The sequence below is a fragment of the Macaca fascicularis genome, chromosome 14 (assembly GCF_037993035.2).
Source record: "Macaca fascicularis isolate 582-1 chromosome 14, T2T-MFA8v1.1".
NCBI lineage: Eukaryota > Metazoa > Chordata > Mammalia > Primates > Cercopithecidae > Macaca > Macaca fascicularis.
Genome location: NC_088388.1, coordinates 34,155,819 through 34,179,742, shown reverse-complemented (window position 1 = coordinate 34,179,742; position 23,924 = coordinate 34,155,819). Strand labels below are relative to the sequence as shown.

Here is a 23,924-nt window from a genome sequence, read left to right as displayed (position 1 = left end):
TGAGTAGCTTATAGTTTGGCAAACATTCTTTTCATTTTTCAAATGAGGAAATTTTATGCAGTTGAATAACTTTTCTAGGATCACAAGATGTGTAATAACAGAACCAGAATCAAAACTCAGTTTTTAGTATTTTAAAAATCAATGTTGCTCCAGTTATCTCTTGTATCTTTAATTTCCCCTTTCCATTAGCTTTTTCCACTCATCCAGTAAAATGTCTTAAAAAAAATTCTCCATTGACCTTGGTTCTTCGAACTGTCACTCCTTTCTTCTTGCGAAACATTAATTGAGTACTATCCATTGGCTTCTCAGCCCACTCCCTTTCACCACTGTCAGTCTTCTAAACGGTGACTATTAAAGTGGCCAGTGTTCCTTATTTGCCAAACATAGTGGATTTACTGTGACATCTGATATTGTCATAAGTCTTGAAATTTGAAATTTCTTCCTCTATGGGCAGGAGCATGTCTTTCCTGATTATCTTCTTGCCTGTCTGAGCACTGCTCTATTTTCTTTTCCAGCGTCTGTTCCTCTTTGTGATATAAATGTCACTGTTCTTCTGAGTTTTATTTGACCCTCTTGACTTTACACGAAATCAAGGATTCTTCTTCTGAGTCTCAGGGGACTTGGGAGGTCTGTTAACCCCTCAATTATATGCAAATTTTATCAGATTCTTAGAGGAGTTCAAAACTCAAAAAAGTTGAGACAGACTGCTCTCTGTGTATTCCTTTAGCTTTATCTGCTGCATGAGTGACTTCCAAATTTATGTCCCCTACTTCCTACGTTTCCCCTTGTCTGACTCCCACCTTTGATCGTCAGCAGCCTTAGCATAGTTCCTCAGGAGTGCTGCCATAGCACAGTGGTTTCTTTATTGCCAATCTACCTACCTATCCTCTTACCCATTCCATCCTACTATCAGTTTAGAATTGTTTTTGTCTTTGAAACAAAAATATGATTATGTTCCTATCATGAAAATAATGTGGAGTTTTAATTATGGGCATATCCACATTTCTTGGCAAAATAAAAATCTCCCTATGATTTGACCCCAGTCTAGCTTTTCAACTTCATCTCCCTTTTCCCTGTCCAACCACTCTTTCACTCATTCTCGGTCTGACTTACAGTCCTGCATTTCATAACTCTAATGCCCATTTTAGTACTTTCTTGTCTTGTATTTGCTACTTCCTTCTCCCTGGAATACCCTTTCCTCCCCGATCCTCCACAGTTTCTCCATAGCCAACCCTATGCATCCTTCAAAACCTAGTCATATATCACCTTTATTATAAAACTGTCCCCAACTTACTCCAAGTGAAAACTTTTTCATGCTGTCATCTTATTCATGAACCTCATCCTTCCCAATGCATTATAATAAATTGTTGACATGCGTACTCTTTACCACTAGACTATGAGTCCCTCAAGGATAGGGATCCCCGTTTAATCATCATGGTATCTTCATTGGCTGGCACAATATCTGGTTTGTTATAAGGTAGTAGATAAGTATTTTTTGATGGATAAACATTTTTAGCATGCTAGTCTTACACGTGGGTTATATTTTCTCTAAAGCACAAAACCTTAAAAGGGTTTAAAAACATTTAAAAAACCATGTTTCATTTCTTAACTTGCATAAAAGATAAATGAATCATTGACTGCTTCTTTAGGCAATATTTTGCTAAGCAATAGGTGGCAGTAGTGTGTTGTACTTGACTTTACCTTTGTGATTTTTTTTTTTTTTTTTTAGCTTTCGTAATCTTAATGCAGTGTCAAAGTATAAAGGACACAATTGCAGTACTCTGATACCTAACTTTTTGTAACATGATCATGTTTTAAGCAAGTGAGCATCTCATGGAAAATAAAGCAAAACAACAACAAAACACAGCCAAAGTCAGTCAATGTGCATCTCTCTCTTGCCTATCTAAACTGTATTCAGATTCATTAGAAAATTACAACTGCATGGTCCTAACAGCATTTCCACACTAACTTTTTAACAGCTGCTTCAAAATAACAGTGATTTGCAATAATGAAAATCTAAAATTATCTCAGGGGATATATGTTTCTCTTTTTTCCCCCCCGAGACAGAGTCTTGCTCTGTCGCCCAGGCTGGGGTGCAGTGGTGTGATGTCAGCTCACTGCAACCTCTGCCTCCCAGGTTCAAGCAATTCTCCTGCCTCAGGCTTCTGAATAGTTGGGATTACAGGCGCTTGCCACCACGCCTGGCTAATTTTTGTACTCTTAGTAGAGACGGGGTTTTGCCATGTTGGCCAGGCTGGTCTTGAACTCTTGACCTTGTGATCTGCCCATCTTGGCCTCCCAAGTGCTGGAATAATAAGCGTGAGCCACCATGCCTGGTCCGATTTTTATTTCTTGATATCCTAAGAAGCCTACTTAGGCCTTTATTTCAAAAATAGTATATTAAGTTCATTGACTAACTACAGTTATTAAATGCTTTATTTTTCTTCTTTTACCCCTTTTTTCCCCTGTCAGTATTAAGGTCACTTATCTTGTTTATTGAGCTTCATTTAGGTGACTTTCTCTTATCATTAGGTAGTTAGTATTAAGGGTTCTTGTCACCTCTCTAGCCTTAGGTATGCAATCCCATCATTAATTTTGAACACCTATATATGAGAATGTTACATACCTGTATACCTATATACGTTAGTATATTTCATTTCACTTGTTGTTTCCTGTAGCTTATAAAGTTAAATCAGTTGAAGTTTTATTTAAAGAACAGTTGTACATTTTAGGTCCACAGGAGCATTTCTGCAAATAAAAGAAATAGATAACTTTTATAGGAAGCAGTGTTAGCATTGATTCAAATAAGAGATAGTTAAAGATAATCTGTGACATTTTCTTTCTCATATCTTCTTTACTGGTTTTTTCCTATCTCAGGGGTAAAGCACTCGAGGGAATTCAAAGCCACTGTACTAGTATCATTAATATGGCAAAATGATCAATTAATAAAAGAAAAGCATGAAAGTATTGACAGAACACACTAGTTAATTAGTACCTGATGGCCTTGGTGTCCAGAGCAAGAGCTATGAGTTGTAGGAGAGCCTCTCTGTAGGATCTGTGTGTGTACATCGCCACTCTTATTTAGCAGTGATGAGTTTAGTTTGACATCAGTTTCTTGAGTCCTTAATTGTATAAAAAGACATCTTTTCCCTGAACCCAGGGAGTACGTGAAGTCAGCAAGTACTCTCCCTACTACTAATCGTCATCTGGGGAAATTGGAGGTAAAGGGTTGATATCAGAATTCTCTCTGTAGCGTGTATTGAATATATCATGGAAACTTACTTGATTTGATTTGGGGGAGTGGAGGTGTCTGGGTTTATATTTATATTGGATATTATGTAACCCACTGCACAAGATTTAAAGTTGTTTTTATATCTTACGTGCAGTCATACAGGAACAGGGATTATGCTACACTCGAATATATTCAAAAGAGAAAAAAACGCATGTTACTAACAAAAGGAATCGGTGCAAGATTATATTTTAGAGTTAGTAAACCTCACAGTTAAAGATGTATTATAGAGGTTTTAAAAAAGGTTTGCCGTAAATTGCCATGGATTCAATAATTTAACCACATATCTTAACCTTTTACGTTTCTTTATTTTTGGGAAATCAGTTTCTGCAGATGTATCTCTTAATTCTTTTTTTTTTTTTTTTAAGGTTTCCTTTCTTCCTTTTTTTCTTTCTTTTTTTTTTTTTTGTTTAAACTCTAGGATACATACGCAGAATGTGCAGGTTTGTTACATAGGTATGCATGTGCCATGGTGGTTTGCTGCACCTATCAACTCATCATCTAGGTTTTAAGCCCCTCATGCATTAGGTATTTGTCCTGATACTCTCCCTCCCCTTGTCCTCCACACCCCGACAGGCCCCAGTGTGTGTTGTTCCCCTCCCTGTGTCCATGTGTTCTCATTGTTCAACTCCGACTTACAAATGAGAACATGTGGTGTTTGGTTTTCTGTTCCTGTGTTAGTTGGCTGAGAATGATGACTTCCAACCTCATCCATGTCCCTGCAAAGGACATGATCTCATTCTTTCTTATGGCTGCATAGTATCCCATGTGTATATGTGCCACATTTTCTTTATCCAGTCTATCATTGATGGGCATTTGGGTTGGTTCCAAGTCTTTGCTATTGTAAATGTGCTGCATAAACATATGTATGCATGTGTCTTTATAGTAGAATAATTTATAATCCATTGGATATATACCCGGTAATGGGATTGCTGGGTCAAATGGTATTTCTGGTTCCTCAAGGAACCAGAATGGTATTCCTCAAGGAATCACCACACTGTCTTCCACAGTGGTTGTTTGCAGAATTAGAAAAAACTACTCTAAATTTCATATGGAAGCAAAAAAAAAGCCTGTATAGCCAGGACAATCTTAAGCAAAAAGAACAAAGCTGGAGGTATCACGCTACCTGACTTCAAACTATACTACAAGGCTACAGTAACCAAAACAGCATGGTACTGGTACCAAAACAGAGATATAGACCAATGGAACAGAACAGAGACCTCGGAAATAACACCACACATCTGCAACCATCTAATCTTTGACAAACCTGACAAAAACAAGCAATGGGGAAAGGATTCCTTATTTAATAAATGATGCTGGGAAAACTGGCTAGCCATATGCAGAAAACTGAAACTGGACCCCTTCCTTCCACCTTATTCAAAAATTAACTCAAGATGGATTAAAGCCTTAAATGTAAAACCCAAAACCATAAAAACTCTAGAAGAAAGCCTAGGCAATACCATTAAGGACATAGGCACGGGCAAAGACTTCATGACTAAAACACCAAAAGCAATTGCAACACAAGCCAAAATTGATGAATGAGATCTAATTAAACTAAAGAGCTTCTGCACAGCAAAAGAAACGATCATCAGAGTGAACAGGCATCTTACAGTGTGGGAGAACATTTTTGCAATCTACCCATCTGACAAAGGTCTAATTTTCAGAATCTATAAGGAACATCAACAAATTTACAAGAAAAAAAAACAGCCCCATCAAAAAGTGGGCAAAGGATATGAACATATACTTTCAAAAGAATATATTTATGTGGCCAAGAAACATGAAAAAAAGCTCATCATCACTGGTCATTAGAGAAATGCAAATCAAAACCATGAGATACCATCTCACGTCAGTCAGAATGGTGATTATAAAAAAGTCAGGAAACAGTAGATGCTGGCAAGGCTGTGGAGAAATAGGAATGCCTTTACACTGTTAGTGGGAGTATAAATTAGTTATCTTAATTCTTTATTTGAAAAACAATACCTACCACAAATATTGCACAGCTTTATTGTCTTTCAGTGTTCTTTACTCTCTTCTCTCTCTTTTTCAAAACATCATCCTTCCTTTTCCTCTCTTTCTTCATCCTTCTCTTCTGTTTTCTTATTCCCCTTCTCCCGCTGTCTCTTCTTTCTTCACTACCTCCTTCTCCTCCCCATCCTCTCCCTGCCTTTCCCATCCTCCTGCTTCCCCCTCTTTCACTTCCTTCTCTGTTTTTCTCTTTTGCTGCTGCATCTTGCAGCTACCAGGAATCTCAGAATGAATGTCTCAATTTTGTTTCAAAGGCAGTCAGTGGTATAGTGATATTTAGCAGAAGTTTTAAAAATATGTTCAGAAGACCAAGAGATCTGTTTATAAATATTAATGGTATTAAAATGGCTCTTCTGGAGAATGGAGGCAATCATTAGAGATTTGGTAGACCCAAGGGATGTACATTTCTTCATATTGTTCTGTCAGTGTGGCTGGCCACGTAAGCACACTGAAGCATCACTTTAAGGCTCTCTCTGAGAACCGTGGGGCTGTCTATGTTAAATGTAGGATTCCATCATAAATAAATGTATAGGATTATTCACAAAGATTCCATAGCAAGGGCTGCCATTACATTACGAAGCCAAATGGTGAGCTCTAGGAAAGCGTATTGTTTTTGACTACATACAGCCCTGTGTCGCTTCAAGATCGGGATATGTTCCGAGAAATGTGTCATAGGGCAATTTCACCCTGTGAGAACATCACAGAGTGCACTTACATAAGCCATCCGTATATAGACGGTGTAGCCTACTGCACATCAGGCTTTGTGGTATAGCCGTTTGCTCCTAGGCTACAAACCTATATAATATGTTACTGTACTGAATACTATAGGCAGTTGTAACATAGTGGTATTTGTGTATCTAATATATCTAACCATAGAAAAGGTACAGTAAAAATATGCTATAAAATATTAAAAATGGCACATGTACCTGTGTAGGGTCCATACCATGAATAGAGCTTGTAGGACTGGAAGTTGCTATGGGTGTCAATGAGTGGTAAGTAAATGTGAAGGCCTAGAACATCACTGTACACTATTGTAGACTTTATAAACATTGTACGCTTAGGCTACACTAAATTTATACAAAAATATTTTTAAAATAATTAACCTTAGCTTATTGTAACTTGGTTTTTTTCTTTTTTTTGAGACAGAGTCTCGCTCTGTCACCCAGACTGGAGTGCAGTGGCGTGATCTCGCCTCACTGCAAGCTCTGCCTCCTGGGTTCCCGCCATTGTCCTGCCTCAGCCTCCTGAGTAGCTGGGACTATAGGAACCCGCCACCACGCCCAGCTAATTTTTTGTATTTTCAGTAGAGACAGGGTTTTCTCGTGTTAGCCAGGATGGTCTCGATATCCTGACCTTGTGGTCTGCCCACCTTGGCCTCCCAAAGTGCTGGGATTACAGGTGTGAGCCACCGCGCCCAGCCATGCATTTTTTACTTTACAAAGGTTTTTTAAAAAATTATAGAGTCATGGTCTTGCTCTGTCACCCATGCTAGAGGGCAATGGTACAGTCGTAGCTAACTGCAGCGTCGACCTCCTGGGCTCAAGTACTCTTCCCACCTCAGCCTCCTGGGTAGCTAGGACTGCAGGCTTGTGCCACCATGCCTAGCTAATCTTGTAATTATTTTGTAGAGATGAGATCTCACTACCTTGCTCAGTCTGTTCCTGAAATCCTGGCCTCAAGTGATCCTCCTGCCTTAGCCTCCCAAAGTGCTGGGATTACAGGCATGAGCTGCCACACCTGGCTCCACTTTATAAAGTTTATAAAGTAGGTTAGTTTGCAACAGCATTTCCACAAACATGTGAATAATGCATTGTACTGTGATATTATAACAGCTATGATGTCACTAGGCAGTAGGAATTTTTCAGCTCCATTATAATCTTATGGGGCTGTTATTGTATATGCAATACATCATTGACTGCAGCATCGTTATCTGGCACATGACTATATTGTCTTTTAAATTCTTAGCTATTCACTAGCATTCCCAAAGGAACTGATTAAGGTAATTTTTATAGATACTTAAAGATCACAAATGTTCTTTTCAGTTAACATGCGTGCGTGTGTGTGTGTGTGTGTGTGTGTGTGTATGTGTGTGTGTGTGTATCATTCTTCTTCATGAAGAAAAACGTTGGGGAATGCTCTTCTAGTTGTGTTACTGAACTGAACTTGGGTCTGCCCATCAGGTTCACCAAAGCCAAACACTTACATCAAGATTTGCGGTGAGAGAAAGTGAGACACTTATTTCAGGGTGCCAAGCAAGGAGAATTGGGCAGCTTGTGCTAAAGACCCAACCTCCTCTATGGCTTACATATAAGGGTTTTTAAAGGTGGGGAAATAAGGGGTTACAGGCAAAGGCATACATCAACACATGAAGTATGTACATTGGTTTGGCCTAAAAATGCAGAACATCTTGAAGCAGGGGCTTACCGAATCATAGGCGGATTCAAACAGTTTTTGATTTGCAGTTGGTTAACGAAGGAGAGCTTTGTGTAAAGACTTGGGGTCAGCAGAAAAGAATATTAGGTCTGTCCCATGGGCATGACTTCCTCCAAGCCACTCAGGAGGAAATTTAGAACAAAGAAACGTGGTTAGAGTTCAGTCTCCAGTTTCTTCTTGTCTGAAGTCTGTGTACCAGCAGATCCATTTGGTGGTGGTCCAGGTTTCTGAAAAACAACTCAGGGCCATGTGTTAAGATGTTTTCTTTAGTTTCCGTGGGTGTTACAGGAAAGGGGTCTCCATCCAGACCCCAAGAGAAGATTCTTGGATCTCATGCAAGAAAGACTTCAGGGTGAGTCCATTAAGTTAAAGTGAGTTTATTAAGAAAGTAAAGGATTAAAAGAATGGCTACTCCATAGACAGAGCAGCCCTGAGGGCCATTGGTTGCCCATTTTTATGGTTATTTCTTAATTATGTGTTAAACAAGAAGTGGATTATTCCTGCCTGCCCTTTTTGGACCTTATAGGGTAACTTCGTGATGTTGCCATGGCATTTGTAAACTGTCATGGCTCTGGTGGTAGTGTAGCAGTGAGGATCATCAGAGGTCACTCTAGTGGCCATCTTGGTTTTGGTGGGGTTTAGCTGGCTTCCTTACTGCATCCTGTTTTATCAGTGAGGTCTTTATGACCTGTGTTTTGTGTCGACCTCCTATCTCGTCCTGTGACTTTAGAATGCCTTAACCATCTGGGAATGCAGCCCAGTAGGTCTTAGTCCTATTTTACCCAGCTTGTATTCAAGATGGAGTTGCTGTGGTTCACACACCTCTGACATAAGGAACCAAACATTTTATGACTTTAACTTCCTCGGCTATTATTTTAAGCTGTTATGACCTTTTGCTTATCAAGTTGCTCATTTACTTCTCAGGGCTAGCTGAATGCCTTGAATTTTCCTTGAGGAAACTTAAGATTTTCCTTTATTTCCAATCTGGGGTTGGAAAGCAGCAGACCCCAGAGAGGAATGCCTGTGCTGTCTCAGTTGTCAGATATTGTGGTCAGATTTATTAATGCCTTATTACTTATATAATTCTCTCAAATTGACCTTTTCAATTTTGTTTCACAACAGATGTCTGAAGAAATAAGTTTTCATTATCTTTAGAGGTAATGAGTGCCTCAAGCTGTAGTGATTATTAGACTCATAAATGCATGCAAACTTTAAATAAAAATGACCCATAATAAGCTTTTATTCAGTGTTGATGTGTATGCTGCTCTTTGAAATTCCTCAGTGGTAATCTGTTTGGAATGTGTATCTACTGTAATGTCACGGAAATTCAACAGTGGTCATATTGGGGCTTTGCAAGACAGTACTTGAGTGGGACCTTCCCCAAAATCATTGACCAAAAAAAAAAAAAAAAACACAAACACCAAGCAAGTCTCTTTTTGCTGAGATTCTGATAACATATGTTGTTGTTATGACACTTACTCCCTTTTTGGTAGTACAGAATTGGTATGTGAAACATTAACAGTTTTCTTTCAGGAAAATTAGAAGGAGAGTAGAGAAAGAGACATTAGGAATTCTTTTTTTTTTTTTTTAGACAGAGTCTTGCTCTGTTGCCCAGGCAGTGCAGTAGCGTGATCTCAGCTCACTGCAACCTCTTCTTCCCAGATTCCAGCAATTCTCCTGCCTCAGCCTCCCAAGTAGCTGGGATTACAGGCACGTGCCACCACACCCAGCTAATTTTTGTTGTTTTTGGTAGAGGCAAGATTTCTCCATGTTGGCCAGGCTAGTCTCGAACTCCTGACCTCAGGTGATCTGCCCGCCTCGGCCTCCCAAAGTGCTGGGATTACAGGCGTGAGCCACCACACCCAGCCAGGAATTTTTTTCGGCCTTGCCCATTTTTAACTCTCACAGCTTCTCTCTTAGTCCATTTCATGCTGCTATAACAAAATACCACAGACTAGCTAACCTTTTTATTTATTTGAGGCAGAATCTTTTTGCATCACCCAGGCCGGAGTATAGTGGTACAATCATGGCTCATTATAGCCTCAATCTTCTGGGCTCAAGCAGTCCTCCTACTTCAGCCTGCAGAGTAACTGGGACTACAGGCCCATGCTACCATGAAAATTTATAGTAGAGATGAGTTCTAACTGTGTTGTCCAGGCTGATCTCAGACTCGTGGCCTCATGCAATCCTCCCGCCTCAGCATCCCAAAGTGCTGGGATTACTTGCAGGTGTGACCCACTGCACCCAGAGCAGTAATTTATAATGAACAAAAATTTATTGGCTCACTGTTCTGGAGGCTGAGAAGTCCAATATTAAATGGTCAGCATCTGAAAAGAGTTTTCTGTTTCCTGCTGTCCCATCCCATGACTAGCAAACTCAAGCGCTTGCTACATAGGCAAAAGGGGGCCAAACTTAGCCGTTTATAAGGAATTCACTCTAGAAATAACAACATCATTCTATTCATGAGGGCAGAGCAGTCATGGCCCAATCACTGGTGAAAGGTGCTACCTCCTAATACTGTCACAATGACAATCACATTTAACATGGATTGGGCACACATTCAAATCATAGCAACTACAAATTCATTTTTTTTCCATATGTATTCTTTTGAATGCATTCCTCTTAGTGTTTGTTTACTCTGTATCTCATTCCTCAATTTGAAAAGTGTTTGAAGGAAGATCATTGGGCTGAAGCATTTTCATATCATATTTGTTCACAGTGTCAGCGTAATAGAATGACATAGTAAATACTTGTTCACTAGGAAAGAGTATGAGAGAAAAGGCACTTAAGTGCAGTACCTCAGATTAAACCTAAAATTCGTCCCTCCTCCTATATTGTGCTGACTAAAATCAGTAAGTTTCTGATTTTGTACTTTTGGGGAAAATATTAAACACACAACTTAAATATACAAATATTTATGAAGGATACTTGTGCGAAGAGGCACTGTACTAATCTTTGCACAGATATGGATATAGTTAGAATACAGTGTTTATGTATTCAGTGTTTAATATTTTAATAGATAAAGCTTGAATGGTAGGTTGTGGTTTCTTTTTTTATTATTATTATACTTTATGTTCTAGGTACATGTGCACAACGTGCAGGTTTGTTACATATGTATACATGTGCCATGTTGGTGTGCAGCACCCATTAACTCGTCATTTACATTAGGTATATCTCCTAATGCTATCCCTCCCCCATGCCCCCACCCCACAACAGGCCCCTGTGTGTGATGTTCCCCTTTCTGTATCCAAGTGATCTCATTGTTCAGTGAGTGAGAACATGCGGTGTTTGGTTTTCTGTTCTTGCGATAGTTCGCTGAGAATGATGGTTTCCAGCTGCATCCGTGTTGCTACAAAGGACACGAACTCATCCTTTTTTATGACTGCCTAGTATTCCATGGCATATATGTGCCACATTTTCTTAATCCAGTCTGTCAGTGATGGACATTTGGGTTGGTTCCAAGTCTTTGCTATTGTGAATAGTGCCACAATAAACATATGTGTGCATGTGTCTTTATAGCAGCATGATTTATAATCCTTTGGGTATATACCCAGTAATGGGATGGCTGGGTGAAATGGTATTTCTAGTTCTAGATCCTTGAGGAATCGCCACACTGTCTTCCACAATGGTTGAACTAGTTTACAGTTAGACCAACAGTGTAAAAGTGTTCCTATTTCTCCACATCCTCTCCAGCACCTGTTCTTTCCTGACTTTTTAATAATCGCCATTCTAACTGGTGTGAGATGGTATCTCATTGTGGTTTTGATTTGCATTTCTCTGATGGCCAGTGATGATGAGCATTTTTTCATGTGTCTGTTGGCTGCATAAATGTCTTCTTTTGAGAAGTGTCTGTTCATATCCTTTGCCCACTTTTTAATGGGGTTGTTTGTTTTTTTCTTGTAAATTTGTTTGAGTTCTTTGTAGGTTCTGGATATTAGCCCTTTGTCAGATGAGTAGATTGCAAAAATTTTCTCCCATTCTGTAGGTTGCCTGTTCACTCTGATGGTAGTTTCTTTTGCTGTGCAGAAGCTCTTTAGTTTAATTAGATCCCATATGTCAATTTTGGCTTTTGTTGCCATTGCTTTTGGTGTTTTAGACATGAAGTCCTTGCCCATGCCTATGTCCTGAATGGTATTGCCTAGGATTTCTTCTAGGGTTTTTATGGTTTTAGGTCTAACAGTTAAGTCTCTAATCCATCTTGAATTAATTTTTGTATAAGAAGTAAGGAAGGTTCCAGTTTCAGTTGTCTACTTATTGCTAGCCAATTTTCCCAGCACCATTTATTAAATAGGGAATCGTTTCCCCATTTCTTGTTTTTGTCAGGTTTGTCAAAGATCAGATGGCTGTAGATGTGTGGTATTATTTCTGAGGGCTCTGTTCTGTTCCATTGGTCTATATCTCTGTTTTGGTACCAGTACCATGCTCTTTTGGTTACTGTAGCCGTGTAGTATAGTTTGAAGTCAGGTAGCGTGATGCCTCCAGCTTTGTTCTTTTGATTTAGGATTGTCTTGGCAATGCGGGGTCTTTTTTGGTTCCATATGAACTTTAAAGTAGTTTTTTCCAATTCTGTGAAGAAACTCATTGGTAGCTTAATGAGGATGGCATTGGATCTATAAACTACCTTGGGCAGTATGGCCATTTTCATGATATTGATTCTTCCTATCCATGAGCATGGTATGTTCTTCCATTTGTTTGTGTCCTCTTTTATTTCACTGAGCAGTGGTTTGTAGTTCTCCTTGAAGAGGTGCTTCTCATCTCTTGTAAGTTGGATTCTTAGGTATTTTATTCTCTTTGAAGCTATTGTGAATGGGAGTTCATTCATGATTTGGCTCTCTGTTTGTCTGTTACTGGTGTATAAGAATGCTTCTGATTTTTGCACATTGATTTTGTACGCTGAGACTTTGCTGAAGTTGCTTATCAGCTTGAGGAGATTTTGGGCTGACACAATGGGGCTTTCTAAATAGACAATTATGTCATCTGCAAACAGGGACAATCTGACTTCCTCTTTTCCTAATTGAATACCCTTTGTTTCTTTCTCTTGCCTGATTGCACTGGCCAGAATTTCCAACACTTTGTCAAATAGGAGTGGTGAGAGAGGGCATCCCTGTCTTGTGCCAGTTTTTAAGGGGAATGCTTCCAGTTTTTGCCCATTCAGTGTGACATTGGCTGTGGGTTCGTTATGAATAGCTCTTATTATTTTGAGATACGTTCCATCAATACCGAATTTATTGAGAGTTTTTAGCATGAAGGGCTGTTGAATTTTGTCAAAGGCCTTTTCTGCATCTATTGAGATAATCATGTGGTTTTTGTCTTTGGTTCTGTTTATATGCTGGATTACATTTATTGATTTGCGTATGTTGAACCAGCCTTGCATCTCAGGGATGAAGCCCACTTGATCATGGTGGATAAGTTTTTTGATGTGCTGCTGGATTCGGTTTGCCCGTATTTTATTGAGGATTTTTGCGTTGATGTTCATCAGGGATATTGGTCTAAAATTCTCTTGTTTTGTTGTGTCGGTTGTGGTTCTCTATTGTAGTACTTTACTTTTAAGGATAAAGAGTTTCACTGTAATTCATTATGCATTAGTTGGCCATTTAAAATTTATGAGCTGGGGAATGACATGGTCAGAGTTATGTTAAGATGAGTGACTATGAAGCAGGTAAGATGGATTGGAAAGCTGTTAGAAGATGATTGCTGGGGACTAGGTAGGAGCTAATGGTCTGAACTAGGGTTGATATTGAGAATAGAAAGTAAATTATGTAAGTAGAATCTATAGATTTGGCAGTTCATGGGAGGAGGGAAAGAGGGGTTACCCTAATATTGATAGTCTGGATTATTAGGAAAATTTTTCCCCTCATCCATTCATTTAGCATTTATTGAGCATGGAGTTATTTTTTAACGGAGTTATTTTTTAACAGAGCAAGGAATTCAGCAAGAGGAGAAACAAATTTTAGTGTCTGGATAATATATTGGATATCGAATATATTAAACTTATTGTGCTGACAAGAAAGCTTCCAGAAAGTATTTCAAACTTTGGTTCTAGAATTCAAGAAAGTTTGAAGCTAGAGATAGAGAGCTAGCATCCTATTGATGGTACTAAAACTCATCTATTAATACGTAGAGGAAACCTCAATTGCCACATTGATAAATCAAGTAATATTAGCCTATTTGGGGATTTTTGTGTAATCAGATTTGCCCAGAGTCCTTTTCATGGTTTATTGTTACTTCTTATATATAGTTTATATTTTATATATCAAAACAGCACAATCACAAGTGTGTACTAAAGGATTAATGTATGTAGACAGTTTACCATAAAACTCTTATGTGTTTACTGTAAAGAAATATCATTTCATTTCAACTTTATATGTTGTGTAGCCAACAGAAAATATCATTTGGAGCTAATGAATATGTAATTTTCACAAGGTGGATGGATTACTTGAGTCCTAGAGTTGGAGACCAGCCTGGGCAATATGGAAACCTCGTCTCTACAAAAAATACAAAAATTAGCCAGCTACCCGGGAGGCTGAGGTGGGAGGATCGCTTGATCCTGGGAGGCAGAGGTTGCAGTGAGCCAGGATCACTCCATTACACTCCAGCCCAGATGACACAGAGAGATCCCATCTCAAAAAATATATATATATTAAAAAAATTTTCACTAAAACCTTTTAGAAGTTGGTAGAATTTTCACACTGCATTGTATGATGCTATTTTCATAATTTTACGTGCTTCATTTCTTAGTGGAAAAACATTTGTTTCTGTGTAAACTTATCAGTGGATATCATCATTAGTGTTAAGGTGAAGCCTGATACAAATTATGCCCCCTCTTTAAAAAAAAAAAAAAGTCAACAGATTAAACTACCACTGGCATATTGTTCAGATTTCATCAGTGTCTTCATCTGTGACATCATATGGTGTTAGTACAAACAATGGAATGAATAAGTTGACATTTATGATTAGTGAATGGAAGGTATCAAATATCAAAAAATTTTTGACTTGAAACACGTTGTAGTTTTCATTGTGGTGTTCTAGGTTAATGGATTTTTTTCCCCTCTTTTTGGTGTACGTACTTGGAAGGACGCGTCTGTCACAGGAACATTTTTGCAAAGCACTTATCTTCTGACTTGCCCATGAATTCCATGTTTAAGCAGTCAAGGCTAACAGTGTGCTTCTCAAATTTTAGCACGCGTAACAGTTGCTTGGAGAGCTTGGTGAAACACAGATTCTGGAATCCTCCCTCTGAAGATTTGAGGTGAGGCCCAAGAATTGATATTTGTAACAAGCTCTCTGATGATGCTGATGCTGCAGTTCTGAGGACCACATTTTGAGTAGCACTGAGGTGACACATTGTGACAGTCACTCTAGAATTAGTAATTTAGAAAGCACTTAGACTTAATATGTAGAGAGTGTTTGAAATCAAAATAAAATATTTCATATTGGACAGCCCATTGCCAAAAAATCTCAGCTGATGAGAATTAAGATTTCATAACTAAAAGTGTTACTTATCCTTGAAATAGTCAGAAAACAGATAACACATACCAATCCTGATGGAATATTTTATCAGTTCCTGTATTTCTTTTGTAGTACCATGTATGATCCCCTATTTTTGTATCAAGAGAGTTTCTTAATCTACTTTTGTGGTAGTTTTTCCTATTCTCAATGAATGATATGGTAATTTAAAGAATTTAAGTTTATGTAATTGAAAAGTTTCCCCCAAATATGAGGAAATTACTTAGATCATACAGTTATAGGTGTCAAGTCATTTCAGAGTGCACACCAGCATGGCACAAGTATACATATGTAACAAACCTGCACGTTATGCACATGTACCCTAGAACTTAAAGTATAATAATAATAATTAATTAATTAAAAAAATAGCAGTTTACTGAAATTTTGGAAATAGATGTCTTTGTATAATGAAGAATCACACAGATACTATCACTCTCAGTATTTTTAATATTGTGACATATTTATGGTATTTTAATTTTGGATGCACTTCGGGTTTCTACTCAGCAATGCTTAGTCTTTTAAAATGTTTTGAAGTTATTAAAGTTGGCAAATGTGCTTGAAAGTAATAAAACAATTTCCATAAACTAATGTGTAATTCAAGCTTTTCACTAATTCATATTAATTTTTTCATTAATTTTCTGTGTTTTTTGTTGTACTTATCTTTCTATTAATATTGGAAGAAATTCCTTATTTATCCTTTATGGTTTAGAAAGATTTGCTAAATTCTTTTTAAAAAATTTAAACATGTCTGAAGATGTTTTTCTATTGAGATATTGTCAACATAAAACGAAAAATGCACAGATCTTAAGTGTTAAGTTTGGTGAGTTTGATATCATGTAAACACCACCCCAAATAAGATATAGAACATTTCTGTTCCTCCAGCAAGTTCCCTCATGCCCCTCTTTCTTAATTTCCACTACCTATTCTTACCTGGAAACCGACTTTCTGGTTTCTATCACCACAGATTAAATGTACCTAAATTGGGATTTCATGTTCATGTAATCATACAGTATGTACTTTTTATTCTTTCTTCTTTTACTTAACAGATATTCTAGATTTTCATTTATGTTATTGAGTGTGTCATGATTTGTTCTTTTTTAATTGTTGAGTAATATTTCTTTTTTATGGATTTAATGAAAGGTATTTACCTATTCTGCAGTTGATACACATTTATGGTTCCAGTTTTTTAATAAGACTGTTATGAATAAGACTGTTAATCTATTCTTTTATGAATCTCTTTGTAGATTTCTGATTTTCATTTTTATTGATCATAGAGTAGATGTATATGTAACTTTATAAGCAATTGCCAAATTGTTTCCTCTCAGCAGTATATGAGAATTCTGGTTATTTCATATCTTATCAACACTTGGTGTTATCAGTATTTTTTTTTCTTTTTTCTTCTTTCTCTCTTTTTTTTTTTTTTTTTTTTTGAGACAGAGGCTTGCTCTGTCCCTCAGGCTGGAGTGCAGTGGCACGATTTCCACTCACTGCAACCTCTACCTCCCCTGTTCAAGCAATTCTTGTGCCTCTGCCTCCTGGGTAGCTGGGACTACAGGTGCGTGCCACCGCACCTGGCTAATTTTTGTATTTTTAGTAAAGACTGGGTTTCACCACGTTGTCCAAGCTAGTCTCAAATTCCTGACCTCAGGTGATCTGCCCGCCTTGGCCTCGCAAAGTGCTGGGATTACAGGCATGAGCCACCACACCCAGGCAGTCATTTTTATTTTAGCCATTCTTTTAGGTATGTAATAATATCTCATTGTGATTTTAATTTGCATTTTCCTAATAACTAATAAAAAAGTTTAAGTTATTTCCTAATAACTAATAAAAAAGTTCATGTACACATTGTTCATCAGTTTTCTTTGAAAAAGTATCTGTTCAATTTTATTCATCTGGTTTTTAATTAGTTTTGTCTTTTTATCATTTATTTATAGGTTTTTATTCATGTATTCTGATACAAGTCCTTTTTTAGAAACATATGCAGCCAGTATTTTCTCCCAGTCTATGGCTTGTTTATTCATTTTCTTAGTGGTATTTTGATGAGCAGAAAGTTTTAAAATTCGATGTTCAGTTTATCAATTTTGTGTTACACAGTTTATGCTTTTTATTTTCTGTCAAAGCACTCTTTGCCTACCCTAAGTGGCAAAGATATTCCCTTGCGTTGCCTTTATGGATTACTTTTACATGTATAATTCATTCTGAATTAATTTTGGTTTATGGAATAAGAGGGATTGAGGTTATTTTTTTCCCCGATATCCAGTTGTTTAGAAACCATTCGTTACATACTTTCCTTTCCTCATTGAGTTGCTCTAGCAGCTTTTTTGAAAGTCAATTGACCATATATGTATGGTCTGTTTCTCGGCGATCTTTATGCTTTATGCGGGTACTACAGTGTTGATTACTGCTGAAATTTTGATAGGGATTGCATTAATATATCAGTTTAGGGAAAATGGACAAGCAGCTTCCCATCCATGAACATGTTACTTCTTCCATTTGTTTAGGCCTTTGATTTCTCTTAGTGGTGCTTTGTGCTTCTCAGTGTAGAAGTCTTACATATACTCTATTTGGCTTATTCCAAAGCATTTTTTGTGCTGTTATTAATGAAAATTTCTTAAAATTTTCTTCTCTGTTTGTTGCAGGATTTGCTGATTTGTTAATTTTGAGTCTGTTGCTTCCAAGACACTAAGTTTTTCAACTCCAGCAAAATGCATTTCAGTTTAGTACTGAAAGAACATGGAAGTCAGTTAAAATAAATTCACTTTGCAACATTAAATTTATAACAGACCTATTCTGTTAATTAAGGGGTATCAGGATTCTCTCTACTTGATTGATGAATGTTGTTGTCCTCAGAGCTCCCTGTTTGATTCAGCTGGCATTTTTTGAGACTATAAGGAAGTCCATGCTTTTTTTTTTTTTTTTTTTTAATGGCTGTGTCTGGTTCCTTAATTAGATAGTAAGCCCCTAGAATATACAGTGCTTTAGATTACATCTGTCTTTTATTTGATAAGTGAATGAATGAATTGGGACTAGCTTTGGGCTCTCAAGAGTAGGAAGGTTTTTGGCTAGTGGAGAGTAAAAGAAGTTAAGGGCAAGAAATAAGATTTGACAACAGAAGGAAAATGACTGTGGTCTTTTAGGGTCATAATGAGTCTACCTTCCACAGGATAGCTCAGATTTAGAAATAGTAGGAACAAAATTAACATACACTTTGAGATCAGAAACCCTTTAAACCTAGGATTAGGGGCTTGTTTTCCCATTGGCAATAGAGAAAAATTTCATATTTTTAAGAATGTGTGTAATGACACCATTTTATGAGTAGCCCTTGTAATTAAAACTTCTACTTAACACATTCTAGTGTCTTGCATTCCAATTGTAAATCATAGATATATTTGGACTGGGTTTTAATTTCTCATAGCTGTAAAAGCAAACTATCAGAAACTTGGGTGGTTTCAAATATTTATTCTTTTCTAGTTCTGAAGAAGTCCAAAATAATTATAACCAGGCTGAGTTCAAAGTGTTGGCAGCGCTGCACTCCCTCTGGAGGATCTGATGGAGAATCCATTGCTTGTCTTTTCCAGCTTCTGGAGGCTGCAGGCATTCCTTGGCTTGTGGCCACTTTACTCCAGTCTTCAAGGGCAGCATTTCAGACCTCTCTCTGCACTGTCTTCACATCACCTTCTCTTCTGTGTGTCAGCTCTCTCTCTGCCTCTTTCTTCTAAGAACACTTTGAATACATTTAGGGTCCAACCAGATAATCCAGCAAAATCTTCCCATTTCATGAACTACAATGTAATCATATCTGTGAACTTCCTTTTTCCAAATAAAGTAACATTTACAGGTACCAGATAGTGGGACGTGATATATTTGGGGGCCATTATCAGCCTACCACAGACAGTTATTCCTTTTCTTAGACCTTCACTTTGCTCTGAAAGTTGCTGTCAAAACACATTGGACTAAGGCTTTAAAGCATCCCAAATTATATACTTATTTTCTTGCTATATTTGTAATTTTTTAATGGAGTGTACCCATTAAATAAATGTCATGGAATCTGAATAGACTTAAAGCCTCAGATGGTGAGCCCCTTGTTTCAGTTACTAATCAGAAAAATACCAAATTAGGGAAAGAGATTGAATTGTCCTTTCACTATCATAGAACTGATTTGTGACTCATAATAAAATTTAGTAGTATTTTTTAGTTTAGGGCATCCAGGAATTAATTCCTGGTTTTATAGGGCTTTCTTGGTTAGACTTGTACATGATCAGGCCTAACCTCTTCTATTCATTGTACCAAGTAGACTTCCTTTATTGGCCCATGAGAAATTACCTACCTGTTGATCTTTACTCCTACTCTGTAGCTACAAATTTAGAACAAGTTCTCCAGGGCCTTAATGCTTGTGACATACTGAAATTAAGAGTTTTCCCATGTAAATGTATCATAAATGTATCATGGCTTATTTGAATATGTTACATATAATAACATTTAGTTATACTAAGCTTGTTAGACAAACCTTTGTGTAGTGTTAGAGGAATGGGTCAGCTAGAGAACTTTAATGCAGCCAACTCCACTTTGGCTTAGGGATATTGCTTGAATATCCCAACTTTAGAGATTGCCAAAACCTCAGTATAGAAATAACTTTTATGAGCATCATTTAATAAATCACGGGCAAAGAACATGAAACAATAAAACCTTAGTTTCCTTTTCTTCAGTACTTACATTAGTTTAAATATCTAAATGTTGATAACTGATAGATTTAATAGGAAGAGAAGTAGTTTGCCAAAGGGAAAATGGAAGCCTATTCCTCGTTGTCTGCCCTAGAATCTTTCTCCCAGCCCGTATAATGTTTACCAGGTTGTTCTGTGTAACCAAATACCAGAATAGCGTTTGCTGTGCTAGAGAGCATCTTCAGCAGTGTGGAGAAGTTCATCCTGAAAATGAATCTATTTTTTTTTTTTTTTTTTTTTTTTTTTTTTTTTTTTGAGACAGAGTCTCGCTTAGTCGCCCAGGCTGGAGTGCAGTGGTATCTCGGCTCACTGCAAGCTCCGCCTCCCGGGTTCACGCCATTCTCCTGCCTCAGCCTCCCAAGTAGCTGGGACTACAGGCGCCCGCCGATGAATCTATTTTTAAAATAGTCTGTGATTTAATTAAAACTTACATACTTTACAAATTCTAGATTGAGAATTGAAGACATTTTGCTTCATGGTACTTGACACAACTTACTGAGTGACTTTGGCCTTAGCAATTTAGATAATAAATGACATGGTACTTGCAATTTTTTTTTGTGCTCCTGATAATGTCTGCAAGGCAGTCAATGAAATAATTGAAATTATTGTACCATTAATTGAGGAATATATGAACCAACCACACTGATGAGTCATGAAATGTACATATGGTTATTTGCCTGTTTTATTGTAAAAACTTGGAAAAAGAGTAAGACATTTAAAAAAAAGTATTCTGCATTAAAAGGACATTCCTAAGTTGACTTTTTAAAATTAAAGTATAAAACTGTCGAAGTAATTATTGGATAAATACTATCTTTTAACGATAGATTCATTTTCTACACACCACTAAGGATCCTCTCTAGCACAGCAAATGCTATTCTGATATTTGGTTTCACAGAAGAACCTGGTAAGCATCATACAGGCTGGGAGTTCCTTATTTACTTGAAAGTAAGAAAATTTACATATCTGAATATGTGCTATTGTTACCCCCAGATTGTTTCACTGAAATGTCTCTAAATTTATATAATCTTTTCCCATTTGTTGGGAGATTGCTGAAAAGCAAATGACATATTGATCCTTTCAGAACTGTTAGATGAAAAGAAAAGGGAGAATCACAGAGAACATAGAAGAAAAGGAAGGAAGGAGATAGGAGAAGTGATAAGTGATCCTACTGGATAACTATTTAGTGAGCTACATGTACATCAGCATTTGAGAATTTATGAATTGGCATAAAGCTTCCTGTTTTTGACCTAGTAGTATAAAGAAATTACTGCATATTGAAAACAAAAATTTTTAGACTTTTTAGAAAATTCACGTAAGAAAGATTCTTTAATGAATTAATTTACATCTAAGTGTTTGAGTTCTTTAAAGTTATTTCTTACAAATCTGGCCTAGAATAACGAGTTTTTAATAAAAATGTATGCTTGGGGATTTATAACTTTATAATCTTCAGGGCTGAGGAAGAAGATGAAAGTTGTCATGTTTATAATTAGATATATTTTTATTTAAAATTATGATTGTATAATTTCATAAAAAAGACCTAGTGGTCCATTGTATAATGCTATCTATAGGTAAGCACATTGTGTAAGGAAAGCTTCATACTCTGCCTAGTTTGTGCTCTTCCTGTTTCTTGTCCTGCTCGTCTGCGCATACCTGTTGCTATTTGTGTTAGTCATCCTCTCTAGGTAAATTGTCCATGAGACCAAGGATTCCATGAACAAATTATCCAGAAAATGCTGTCTTTGCACGTTGTGACAGATCATGTCACTGGTGGATTTATAGCTACTCCAGTGGTCTAATTAACCTGGCAGTTGTCTCCTGTGTCCAACACTGTTGTCTCATTGCCTTGGCATTTAGTTTTCATCTTCTCATTACCTTCTTAACTAAAGCTCAGATTTACAATTTTTTTTAAATGTAACCCCCTCAGCTCTCTCTACTCACTCCCTCCCACCCTTATTTTTGATTGGCAGTATCATCCAGATAAACAAAGTACAGATGTATCAGCAGGAACAGTGGAGGAATGTGTACAGAAGTTCATCGAAATTGATCAAGCATGGAAAATTCTAGGAAATGAAGAGACAAAAAGAGAGTATGACTTGCAGCGGTGTGGTAGGTACTTGTGTTGAGGAGCCACAGCACATCGGCAACTCTTAGAAGCACACTCTGCAGCCGTTCCTGGGGAGCATTTTCCAGCATGTGTTCCAAGTGTTGTTGCCTTTATTCCTCCCCTCCATCACTGTTTTTAATTATGCCCTATTATTAGCAGTGATTATTGTGTATCCATTGAGAAGTTAAGAAAACTACTAGGATGTGGCTTCTTGTGAAGCCTTGAAAGCTATTTTTTTTACATTTGAAAACTGTTTAATTACACATTCCTAATTAATATGCTTTATGTGTATAAAAACTTCTTTTTAAATAAATATGTATGGATTACTATTTTAATTATAGTACTTTGAAGACTATACAGTATAAATGATAATCCAAATGAAGATACTATATATAAGATGACATAATAAAGCACTCTGCTATCTTTGAGCTCATTTTAGGCTGAGTTTCATGATTATCTTCAGGATAAACTATTCCTTATGATTGGTATAAATGATATTTTAGGAATGCAGATTACCTAAGCAATTTTAAAAGTCATTTCTTTTATGCTTTTTAGAAAATAGCTTCTTAAAACAGTGACAAGCTGTTGTGAGAAAGAAAGAGAGAAATGTAGGTCAGGTTTGTCACACATGGACTGCAGTTACACAAAGTGATAGGCTGTCTTTCAGCACTGGCCTAGGGACAGGAGTCCCTCAGCCTTGTGTTTGAACCTTCAATATGCGCTCCACATGCTAATGGGAGGAGTCAATAATCAGTTACAGCCCGAGGGGAAAACACTCAATCGCTCTCTCCAATAGCACATCAGGCTCAGCATTGACTAGGATGTGTTGATAAAAGCTGACTGTCTCTGTAGTTGCTTATTGAATCCCCTCCCATGCCCTACAGTAGCACACCATCAGATCTCACAAGATGATTTTGAGGCTTTGTTAGCACTAAGGTTATCAAAATTTGATTTGAGAAGCAAGCCTTTATTTTTAAAACACAGCATTATAAGATGAAGCCAGTGACATTTGCAAGACATCCCTATTTATTTTCAGAGGGATTTCTACCAAAAAAAATTGTTTCTTAAAGGCTGTGTGTGATACTTTTGTGTGGAAAGACTTGAACTGTTTATGTACTGGAGTATTTGTTTGTAAGAGTGACTTATTTATAGTACTAATCAGCTCTAAGGCCGTACTACTTTTTAAAAGACTGATGAGCTTAATTTTTTCTTAAATATTAAGAACCTGATGAGTGTACTTTTGCAAATAATTTGGATTAATTTTCAAAAATGGCTTGAATATTGGGTTCTTTTGCTGGGTGCATAATGAACATCTGTCTAATGTATTTATTTTTTAAGTGTGTTTGTACTTCTTGCAAAAGAATGTAGAAATGGCTTCATTTGATAAGTTCTACCCGTAGGTGTCTTTTTAACCTTGGTTCACATAATTTCTATGAAAGAATTGAAACTAATGCACATGAATGTGTTGTGTGTTAGAAATCTATGTTCCTAAAGCCACTACACTCTACTGGAGATGATGATTCTTTCATGTGTTTTTGCACATCTTTACTAGTCTCCAGTATATCAGATGCCAGTTTGCTTGAGATAAGAATAATTCACACAACATTGTACCCTAAAGAGTATAGGGTATATACTTTCAATGTCACTCTACATTTTTGCCACTGCACAGCCTATGTACTATTAAGAACATATTAGTGAAGTCGACTAGAAGCCTGCTTTCTAAAGAGAAAGAGGTAGGGAGGGATCACGAATCATAAAAATATTTTCTCAAGAAGCTACAGGGTGGGGTAGGCCAGAAACAGAAAGAAATAGGAAACCAGGTTAAAAGTGAGCATAGAATTGCATG

General features: G+C 37.1%; 1 protein-coding gene across 3 annotated transcripts in view; it reads left to right on the top strand.

Annotated features, from left to right (window-relative positions):
• Positions 1-23,924, top strand: part of DNAJC24 (DnaJ heat shock protein family (Hsp40) member C24) — a 59,965-nt gene that overhangs the window by 15,854 nt on the left and 20,187 nt on the right. For all 3 annotated transcript variants that reach the window (XM_045370407.3, XM_005578309.5, XM_005578310.5), the window contains exon 3: positions 21,942-22,080. In XM_045370407.3, the coding sequence (XP_045226342.1) occupies positions 21,942-22,080 (139 nt within the window). The remainder of the gene's footprint in view (positions 1-21,941; positions 22,081-23,924) is intronic.